General features: G+C 55.2%; 2 protein-coding genes across 2 annotated transcripts in view; one reads left to right on the plus strand and one right to left on the minus strand.

Annotated features, from left to right (window-relative positions):
• EMH_0091130 (HECT type ubiquitin ligase, putative) overlaps window positions 1-7,281 on the minus strand; it is a gene marked incomplete at both ends in the record, with an annotated part of 29,131 nt that extends 21,850 nt beyond the window's left edge. Inside the window, 6 exon segments of the mRNA XM_013494796.1 lie at window positions 195-457; window positions 676-2,728; window positions 3,038-4,045; window positions 4,211-4,275; window positions 6,020-6,214; window positions 6,426-7,281. Of these exon segments, the coding sequence (XP_013350250.1) occupies window positions 195-457; window positions 676-2,728; window positions 3,038-4,045; window positions 4,211-4,275; window positions 6,020-6,214; window positions 6,426-7,281 (4,440 nt within the window).
• A 915-nt stretch (window positions 7,282-8,196) lies between these two features.
• EMH_0091240 (uncharacterized protein) lies at window positions 8,197-10,633 on the plus strand (the record flags this gene model as incomplete). Its single annotated transcript, XM_013494797.1, has 7 exons — window positions 8,197-8,259; window positions 8,412-8,567; window positions 8,764-8,833; window positions 8,993-9,606; window positions 9,743-9,934; window positions 10,135-10,467; window positions 10,562-10,633. The coding sequence occupies 7 exons, from the start codon at window positions 8,197-8,199 to the stop codon at window positions 10,631-10,633; spliced, it is 1,500 nt and encodes a 499-aa protein (XP_013350251.1).
• Window positions 10,634-10,729: the final 96 nt, after the last annotated feature.

Below are 10,729 nucleotides of genomic sequence, written 5' to 3' on the forward strand. Positions count from 1 at the left end.
AAGAGACACACGAGAAACTGAGATGAGGAGACAGCAAAAAAAACGGAAGATACAGAGACTGCAGAGGGAAGGCAAGAGACAAGGGACAGCAAAAGAAATGAGAGGAGCCAGGAAAAAAAACAAGCAACAAGGAGACAGTATAAGGAACACAAGAGGAGACACAGAGACAGCCTCTGTGTGGCTATATGTCTCACCCAAAGAGCATCATAAGGGCCCTCTGTCTCCGACTTGGGGTCGAACAGCAGCAATATGTGAGAAGCAGCAGGTAAGCAGACGTGGTATGCATAAAAGAAGTGCTGCTGCTGTTGCTTCTGCTGCTGCTGCGAGAGCCGCACGCCTCTGCTGCTGGCCCAAGCTGCTGCTGCCTCCTCCGTCCACGCAGCGTGCTGCCGGGAGTAAGGGTGGGGTGTCTCTACAACCCGCAGAAGAGGGTGTAAAGGGGGATGAGGGACAAACCCTGCAGCAACATCAACACCAGCACCCGCAGCAGGAGCAACAGCAACAGAACTAGCAGGAGAAGTAGCAGCTTCAGCAACAGCAGCAACATTCACACCATCGACAGCAGGAGCAGCAGTAGCAACAGAATCATCCTCAGCAGCAGCAGCTAGCGCTGCAGCAACGAGGTATGGGGCACAGCCACGAGGCCCATACATTGTTTAACAACGGAGAGCTCACCTGGCGGACAGATCTGCTGCTCGTGCAAACCAAAGCGCTGCTGTTGTCGATGTTGTTGTTGCTGCTGCTGCTGCTGTTGCTGCTGCTGCTGCTGCGAGTGCTGCGGCAATTCATAGATTTGCTTGCTTCTGCTTCCAGAGCTGAGTGCCTCGACGAGCTGCTGCAGCACGGGGTGAGCGTACACCGCAGCATCAGCGGCCAGCAGCAACCCGTACAGCTCTGCTGCTGCATTCTGCTGCAGCCGCCCTAGCCAGGGGCATGCAGAGATAACGGCGAGACCATAGCAGAGCGGCACAGCAACACAGTCTAACAAGGTCCCCTCCAAGTTTGGCACCCCTCCGCAACACTTATGCTGCTGCTGCTGCTCCTGCTGCTCCTGCTGGTCCTGCTGCTGTGACGAGCGCACGCGCTCACCCACTTCCCTAATCGCCGCTAAGCAGGGCTTGATAGCAGCAGCAACAGCAGCAACAAACCGCTGAAGCTCCTGCACGGGTGAGGTGTATCTGCTGCTGCACAAGGCAACGGCAAACAATAGACGCAGAGCAATGCGCTGCAGCAGCATGCAAGCGCTTCTCCCTGTCCCCTCACTGACTGGGCGGATATCATGAGGGCCCCAAGGGACACATCCCGTAACAGCGGCTCTTGCTGCTGCTGCTGCTGCTGTATCTGTTGCTACTCCAGCAGCACCAAGGAGACGCCGCTGCCGCTTTCTTCGTCTTCCTGATGCTGATGAGGCAGCCCGACTGTCTGCCGATGTTTTGTTTGTCTCATCTGCGGAAACTGAAGCCCTCTCACCAGCGCCTGCAGCAGCAGCAGCAGCAGCAGAGGAAACAGGTAGAGGGACTTGTGCAGCATTGGCTGGCTGCTGCGTAGTTGAAAATGCTTCGCAGTCGTCACTTCTGCCCTCCTCGAAGTAGACGCGAGCTGCTGCCGTCCGTGCGGCTGCAGGTGATCCTGGCCCAACTGCAGCAGCTGCATCAGCAGCAAAAGCTGCTGCTGCAGCAGGAGTCACACAACACGCATCAGGCGCTGCAGTTGCTGTAGGCGGCACACCGCTATGCGTTTCTCTTTCGCTGCCCAGTGAGAAAACCCTGGGAGAGCCAGACGGGCTTGCAGTCTCCTCAGGTGTTGTTTTGCGGTTGGTGCTGCTGCCGTTGCTGCTGTTGTAGCCATCTGCAGGTCCTGCAGCTGACTCTTCCGGGCATGAGGCTCCATGGTCTTTGCCGCGGTCCGCAGCAGCACCAGCAGCAGTACTAGAAGTAGAAGAAGCAGCAGCTGCAGCAGCAGCAGAAACGGCTTTCTTTGCAATAGGGGACCTGAGACAGATGCGGCGCTGCAGCAAATGCTGCTGTGCAACATGCAACAGCAGCCGCAGAAGCGACCGCGAACACCTAAACCCTTCCGGCTGCTCTCTGCAGACTCCAGGCCCCTCCTGCTTTGTGTCATCCCCTGTCAGTCTGCTGCTGCCCTCACGAGGCGCAGCGCCAGGAGCAGCAGCAGCAACGTCGCTTTGTAGAGCCCTTCCTGCAGAAGAGGTCCCTGGTGGTGCTGCTGCTGCTGCAGGGCTTGTGGTGTTGTTTACAAGGATTTGTGGCTGCTGCCCGTCCCGCGGGCCTCCCGCCTCTTCTTGGGGAGGCCTGCTGGGCGTGGGGGCCTGGCTGCTGCGTTGCTGCTGCTGCTGCTGCTGCTGCCGTTGCTGCACTGTGTTGCTTGCTGTTGCTGTTTCAGCGAAAGAGTCCATTGAGCAGCTGTCACCCCCACGCTGTATCTGCCTGAAGGCCTCAGGAGATGCCCCCTTGTTTAGGGGCCCACCGAAGGGCAGGTCAAGGTCAGGCAGCTCCCCCACCCGCTGCAGAAGCTGCTGCAACAGCTCCTGGCTGCCCCCTTCAGCACGAAACACCTCTTCAAGGATCGCAGCGCGACGCCCTCTGCGAAGCGCTTCACTGCTGCTGCTGCTGCAACTGCTGTTGCTGCTGCTAGAGGCTCCTTGCAGGGATGATGGCGGAGGATGCAGCCCTGCCCTTGGGGCCTCCCAGAAGAAGCGTTTCTCTCTCTACAGCAACCGAAAGGAGCAGATAGAAAGTAAACGGGCGGGGTTATACGTAGGGCTCGTGCTTCAGGGTTTACAGCTTAGTGTGTAAGGTGTATAGATTAGGGTTTAGGGTTAAGTGTTCAGGGTTCAGGGCTAAGGGTCTGGGGTTTACGGGTTTAGGGTTTAGTGGCGTGTAGTGTTTAGGGAACTACATTCCAAAAACAGGCGTTTCACTGCTACGGCCGAAGGAGGTTTAGTTCAGGGTCTAGGGTTTATGCTATATGGTTTAGGGTCTGGGGCTTAGGGTTTGCTGCTTAGCGTGCTGCCCACCAGCCCCTGGCGAACTACCGCTGCAAATGCTTCTCTAAGAAGGCAGCATTTGAGGGCAATGGGACTCTCGAGGAGGACGGGGTCAGCAGCTACGGCGTCATCGCACATCCAGCACAGCTTCTTTGTTGTCCACTTCAAAGCACGCCTCTGCAGCTCCTTGCTGCTGCTGCTGGTGTCGATGCTGCTGCTGCTGCTGCTGTTGGTGTTCATGTGCTGTTGGGGATGCTCGTCGCCCTCGTGGCCACCTCCAGATGCAGACACAGCTTCTTCCGCTGCAGCAAGGGGAGGGGCAGCAGCAGCAGCAGCTACTGCTGCTGCTGCCTCGAAGTCCACGAGGTCGCCGAGGCCCAGTAGCAGGTTGTCTGTTTGCCTGTATATGTGGGTCCTTCTCTGTATATACCTTTCAACCCCCTTGGGTGTCAGCGCAGACTGCTGCGCTGCATATTTAGCAGCAAATGCAGCAAGGGGCCCCCCGTAGCAGCAGCAGCGGGATTTCCCCAAGGCCTCAAACAGATCCGCATCATAATCCGCATACTTCTGCAGTTCTGCAGAAGAATACAAGGACGAAGCTGACGCAGATGCAGCGAGCGACACGCCAGGGTTTTCTTGCGGGGCCCCCTGGGTGCCCCCTTCCAGGTCTTCAGGGGGGCCCCCTTCTGGGCCTCCCAAGCCGGCTGTCAACTCCGAAGGTGTTTGTGCATGGGATTCCAGGGTGCCTGCAGAAATCTGGCTGCTGTGAGTCTGCTGCAGCGTGGAGGCCCGACCAGAGGCCTCTGCAACGGAGTTCAGAGGCGATGATGTCGGTAGATTTTGTGTGTCGTTGGTTGTTGTATGGAGGCTGCGGTCGGGGTCCTGGGGGCCCCTCTCGATGTCTACGGGCCCCTGATCAGCGTCTGAGAAGGCCAAAGGGGCCCCCTGAGGGCGTCCTGCAGGGTCTTGAGAGTTTTGGTTCTCCTCATCTGCTTCATTTTGGGGGTCCATTCGTTGGAACCGCGGAGCTTCCATCTCCTGAACCCTAAACCCTAAACCCTAAACCCATCACCGCTGCACTCTTCGCTGTGTCTGTACAATTCAGGAAGCTTGGGGGGAAGGATATCCTGCCTAAGGCCTGGCTGCAAGCACGAGGTGTGTGTACACTAGGCGGCAGCAGGCATATGAAACGGCCTTTCTTACTGCGCCAAAGAAGAAAGGCAGCACCAAATGTTCGAAATCAAAAACTGCTTCTCTCAGGTTGGTTACTGCAAGGAGGCGGCAGTAGGTGACCCGGGCAACCTTCGCTGTCGTGGGTTGTGCGGGGTTGCTGCCGGTTTCTGCGTTATTTTGTGGTTTTTAAATGATTTTTTTAGTGTTGAAAAAGAATTGGTAGTCTGTATTTCGAGATTTCACCAGAGAAAAAGGAAGAAAGAGAGGCCAGGAGCAGCAACCAACGAGGGAATGAATGGTCCATCACCCCATCAGCATTCTCTCCTTCAGCTCTTTCCGCGCGCGTTTAGGGGCTGAAAACAACTATGTGAATTATTTATTTCATATGAAGCAACTTTTCATCATAAACATGCAGGGAAAAACCCAAAAGGGGCCCTCAGCCCCCCCTGTGAGCATCATCTCCACACTGCTGCAACTGCTGCTGCTCGCGTGGGACCGCTGGCAGGCAGGCGGGGCCCCCCAGCCTCTCTTTTCTCCGGGAACGCAAGAAGAAAAAAACGTAAATAGAGGGTTTGCTATTGAAATACATCGTCTGTTTCCTTTTCCTGAGAGATATGCTGCAGAAAAAAAAGCATATGAGCACAGATCGCCATGCGGAGCTGTGACGTGTCCGTACAAACAGGCACGATAAATCAAATACTAAAAGGAGAGTGTTTTTCTCTGTTTAAAGTTCAAAATCGTGTTAAACACATTTCATGTGGTCGCGAAAGGCAACTAAATGCTTATTCGTTGCCATACTGCGGTGAGGTAGAACGCACCGCTGGACGCCCGGTTTGTCTGTACAAGACAAGCAGAGGCTCTGCGGGCAATTCCAGTCTCCAACTGACACAAACGAAATTATCTCCGGCAAATTCACAAGTGGTTAGCTGCTCAAGCGCTCGCTCACCACTGCAAATACGCCGCAGGCGACCCGGCCTACAGCCAGAGTCAGCAGCTAGCTGTGGTTAACTCTGATTGGCCACACCGAAATGGTGGCCCTCTCCGGCTCTTCTTAGGCAGATAGCCGCAGCTAGCTGCAACTCTCCGGCGCTCGGCGACGGCTGTCGACGCTAGACGTGGCTCGTTGCCCCTAGACTCAGCTGTGGCTAAACGCGGCCGCAACTAGCCGCGTCTAGCCACAGCTGGCATAGCGAGCCGCGGCTACACTCCACACGTATGCACGAACGCATGTATGCGTGTGGCCGTGGGGAACTGTCTCTACCTGAGCTTTTACCTCCTCACAAGGAGGAGTTGGTGCATTTGCCTAGCGAGGGTTTGCTGCTTGTCTGTCTCTGCCTTGTTCCCCTGTTGCCCCCGTGTATCTCCTCTCCATGCTTGGCAGTTGTTCTGCTTTTGTCTTCTCCTTTAATACATCATCTTGCTGCGCTCAGCGAGCATTACGCTACAACAACGCTATACACAAAGCAACCAAGCCCTACATCCTAAACCCTATGTGTCTCCTCCGCCGTCCCGCCTCAAAGCTCCAAACAAAACCAAACCGTCTTTCAGGATAGTTGTGTACAGATATCCAGGGCAAAGCATTCAAATTACCTCACTTCAGACACTATCGAACGTCTGCTGCTTTTGCTGCAGCTGCTGCNCTGCTGCTTTTGCTGCAGCTGCTGCGACTTCTGCTGCTGCTTCTGCTGCGGCTGCTTCTGCTGCAGCTGGGCAAAAGAAGCCTTTGCTTTCTTTCGGTCCCTTGTGTGTGTGTGTGTGTGTGTGTTTGTGTGCGTTTGCCTGTGTGTGTAGCAGCACAATTAGCAGCAGCAGCAGCAAAAGCTGCAGCAAACCCTTTACACATCTCTGTTCGTGCTGCTGTATAGCCGGAATCTTCCTCTTGTCTGGTGGCAAGTTTGTACGGTGCGAGTGCATGCATTTGCTGTTGCTGGTGCTGCAGCAGGCGCTCCACGTGCTGATCACGCAGCTGCCGCAGGAGCGAGAACAGTACTTTATGTGGTTTTCTTGCGTTTTTCTCTGCCTGCTGATCCTCTTCTGTAGCAAAGGACAAGAATTTGTCCTATCCAGAAGTAGCTGAGAAGACAAACCATAGTGGCCATCGCCTTCACGGGCAGCGGCGTTGTGCTGCAGCGGCATGTTGCTGCTGTTAGTGCAGTGCCCCCCACAGCCCTGGCTATTATAAACACAAACACAAACCCCAACTCTGCTGCTCGAGTTAAACACGCAAAAGAAACACCAAACACACCACAAGGAACTGTAGAGACACCTGAATTTCCCACAGATGAACCCTCGTAGCCCTCCCCTTCCTCCTGGCAAACGCCATCAGCCTCCCGGCCCATTCCCACTGTCTCAGGGGCCCCTCCCTCAACCCTAGGGGCCCCTTTCTCTGGCTTGGGGGGCACTTTCCCTGCGCTGGGGGCGCCTTTACGATCCTCTGCGGGGCCCCCATTTGCCTCTGCAGTGACAGCTGCAAAGTGCCTCGCGAAGTAACGCAGGTGCAGCAGCGGGGTGCTGCACTCGCCTACTGTGAGGCCAGCAACAAGTTCAGCTCCCGCTAGTGAATTGCTGAGGCTGCAGGCGATAGCTGCAACAGCTCCGATATGATGCAGCGTTGTGGGGATGTCTTTTTCAGCTAACACGTACAGCAAGTCGTAGAGAAAGAAAGAAAAGGAATACAACAGCAACGCGCGCTGCAGCCCGCTCATCTCCGCACCGAAATACGGGGGAGAACCACAACCAGCTGCTGCATTAGCATCAGCAGGAGCTGCAGCAGCAGCAAGCGAGGAGGAGCCCCACAATACCCCTCCTATACCACCCTCTGTGTACAACACAGCGCAGCCCCAAAGCACGCACACGGAACTGTGCAGAATACACAAGAGGCGGTTCACCCCGTGGCGGGGCCAGAGGTGTTGCTGAAGCAACGGCAACCGCTGCTGCCAACCGGGATGCTGCAGACGCTGCAGCAGACGCTGCAGCAGCAAATGCATGCAGCAGAACGCAGCCATCAGCGGAAAGCACCACCAAGACAGAGACGGCAGACGAGGCAGATGCTGCTCTATGACGGAGGCGCCAGGAGGCGCAGAAAGGGGAGGGGCCCCCATTCTAATCAGCCCCCAAATGCAGCAGAAAAAGTACTAAAACAGAATGTAGTGTTTATTTCATTCGAAATAGCATCTGCTGTCAGCAAAGAGAAATATAACAGGCAGCAGCAGTTGAGGGGGGGGCCCGTCCTTTAGTGTGGACGGGCACCCCGGCGGGGCAGAGAGGGAAGAGAAGAACAAAGCGGCAAATAATAATTTAAAAAGGCAATAAAAGACAATGAAGAGGAAATCCAAAGACGCAGTTTATGCAGCAAACTTCAGATGAGACCAGCCAGCCACTGCTGGTGAGCCGGAGCAGCAGCTGCAGCAACCACAGCAGCTGCAGCAGCAGCACTAGAAAACGCCAGTTCAACTATTGACACTCGTATCAGTTCCTATACGATCTGTTCACTGCTGCTGCTGCTGCTGGCGGTGTTGTTGCAGCTGCTGCAACAGCAGCAGCAAAGCCCCACATAGGGGGCCCAGGGGGGCCCCTGGGTCTCTTTCCACTGGGCAGGGGGCCCCCCTGCCTTCTGCAAGAAACAATGGAAGGCTTCTACAAAGAACTATTTGCTTCATCGAAAACCATAAACCCTAATCCCTAGTCCCTAATCCCTGCTGCAAGAAGGCATTGAACTGCGGCTGGTCTCCCTCGCTGCTGCAGGGGCCTTCGGGGCCCTCTCCTTAGAGGCCCCTTCTGCAGGTGGAGATGCCCCCGAAGCCCTGGGGGACGCAAAGAGAGGGCAGCAGCAGCAACAGCAGCTGCTGTTACAGCAGCAACAGCAGCCGCAACAGGTGCAACAACGCATGCAACAGCGAAGTCTGTAGGCACAGCAAACGGTGCAAGGCCGGACAGCACCAACTGTTCAAGACCCAGACCCAGCTGCAGCATTCGCAGCAACAACAACCTGAAGGTGACAAAAGGGGACAGCGAAGATGGAGACAGGAGGCAGCGCGGCGCTGCTGGATGAGTCGTTGTTTGGGGGAGAGGCCCTTGAAGTAAGACCCAGCTGGAGAGCTGTTGCCGCTGCTGTTGCTGCTGCTGCTGCTACTGTTGCCGCTACTGCTGCTGCTGTTGGTTTTGCTGCTTCTGTTCGCTGGTGTTTGCCACAGCTGTGTGCGTTCGCCTATTGCTGCTCTTTCTGCTGCAGGGTTCGGGGGCCGGCAGCAACGCGCTGCTGATGATGCCGCGGAAACCCAAGGAGAAGAAGGCGAACGGGTCTAAGAAGCAGCAACAGCAGCAGCAACAGCTGCAGCAAAAGAAACCAAGCAGCAGTAGAAAAGAAAGAAAGTTGAAGCAACTGTTGGTGCGTCTGTGTTCCCCTGCAGCTGCTCAGCTTCAGTAATCAGGCAGTATGAATGCAACAGCTTACGCAGCAGCAGCAGTTGCTGCTGCCGGTTTTTCTGTTGCTTCTGCTGCTGTTTTTGCTGCTGCTATATTGCTGTTGCTGATGCCTCTGCTCAGCTATGTTTGTCCCAGTTCTGTTGATGTGCATGCTGCAGAAGAAGCACAGAGACAGGGACGTCAAGGCCGAGTTGTGCGAGGAGCTCCAGAAACGCCAGCTGACAGAACGTGGGCTAAACACTTTGCAATGCTGCAGTTGCAGCTGCTGCTGCAGCTGCTGCTGCAGCTGGCGCTGCTGCACATAGGCAGACGGTGCTACAACAGGTGTAGTATGTTCTCTCCATGTAACTGANGCTACTGCATGTTTGTTGTTTGTTGCTGCTGCAGTCATGAAGCAGGCACCCGACACCACAGGCGATGCAGAAGGCGGTGTTGCAACGCAGGATGCAGCAACAGCAGCAGCAGCAGGAGGCATTGACAGTGAAGAGGTCCAGCTAGCCAAAACGCAGCTAATGCTAGGAGGCGGGCTGCTGCTGTCAGGCGTGAAGGGACGGCGGCTGCAGAAGAAGGCACGCAAAGCTCTGCTGCTGCAGAAGGAGATGGAGCGAAGGCAGCAGCAGCTGCAGGAGCAACGTCAGCTCAAGATGCAGCAGAAAAAGCTTCAGAAGGAGAAGAAAACGGACAGCCTTGGGGGGGAGACAGTGCAGCAACAGCAGTCAGAGCATCAGCAGCAGCAACAAACAAAATCCGCTAGTCACGCGGCAACTAGCAAGGAGGAAGACCAACGTGCCAAGCAGCCCGTACAGCAGCAGCAGCAGCAGCAAGAGAAGCAGCAGCAGCAAAAACAATCGGAGCACAGCAACGGGCAGCAGCCAAGTCTTGGAGAGCAGCAGTCAGTGAACGATGAACTGAAGAGCCAGGCTAAGAGCGACACTGCTGCCATAGCAGGCAGCAAAAGCACCAGTAGCAGCAGTAGTTCATCTTCCACACCCACGACAAATGTTCCTGTTTGCGATGCATCCAATTCTGCAGCAGCAGAAGAAGCAGCAGGAGGCGCAGCAGCAGCAGCGGAAAAAGCAGCAGCGGGTGNTGCCTGCTGCTGAGGCAGAGGGGCGCGTGTTGTCGTTCTTGCTGCAGCAGCACCATCCCACCTCCAGAGACGCAGAAGACTGCAGCAACAGCAGTAGCAGCAGTGCGGATGAGGGGGCCCCAGAAAGCAAACCGATTCATTGCAAACGAAAGATTAAAAAACTCCAAGACCTCTCAGGCCGACGACATGCAGATATACTCTGCGTAGCAGGGGCCACCGGCTCTGGCAAAAGCACACAAGTAACCCTAGACCCGAGACCCTAAACCATAACAGGGACTCCGTCCTCAGAAGCCCGCTGGGGGCTCCTCTAAAAGAGCGGCCCCGTTGCGCCGTGCTGTTCGTTCAACCGTCGGGGGGGCCTCTCGCTTATTTGTTTACCCGTGTGTTTGTTTTTATTGTTTATTCACTTGTTGGGTGGTTTGGTTTGTTCTCTGCGCAGATCCCTCAGTTTGTCTTTGAGTCGGGCATCTGCTACCCAGCGATGCTCTTCCATAAGAAGTGCCAAGTAGCTCGTCAGCTGCTTCAGGAGAAGAGTTCTGATGGGCCCCACACGAGCGAATCCGCTGCAGCAGCAGCAGCAACAGGAACACCAGCAGGACCTGCTAGCGCTGCTGCGAAAGTGGGCTTTGTCTCCGCAGAAGCGACGAAGGAGGGGATTCTTGTGAGGAGACAGCTATGCATCTGCATCACGCAGCCACGCAGAGTTGCTGCTGTCTCTTTAGCCAAAAGAGTGGCAGAGGAGATGGGGTCTCCTGAACTCGTGGGATATCAGGTGGGTCCCTAAAGGTATACACGTTCTCTCTGTCTCTTATTATTATAATCTCTATTATTATTACATCTTGTTTAGGCTGTCTCTGCTGCTTTAGGTACTGGTGGCTTGCCTGCTTGTTCTGGGTGTGCACGTGCTACAATGCAGAGCCCAATGCATGTTTGATTAAATGAAACAGTAGTTCTTGTCTTCGGGTTTAGTCGTCAGGTTTTTAGGCTGCCCTTTTTTTTTCTATTATAGAAAAGAATTCCACATAATTAATTGA

Source organism: Eimeria mitis, genomic scaffold (assembly GCF_000499745.2).
Source record: "Eimeria mitis Houghton genomic scaffold, Emh_scaff129, whole genome shotgun sequence".
NCBI classification, from domain to species: Eukaryota; Apicomplexa; class Conoidasida; order Eucoccidiorida; family Eimeriidae; genus Eimeria; species Eimeria mitis.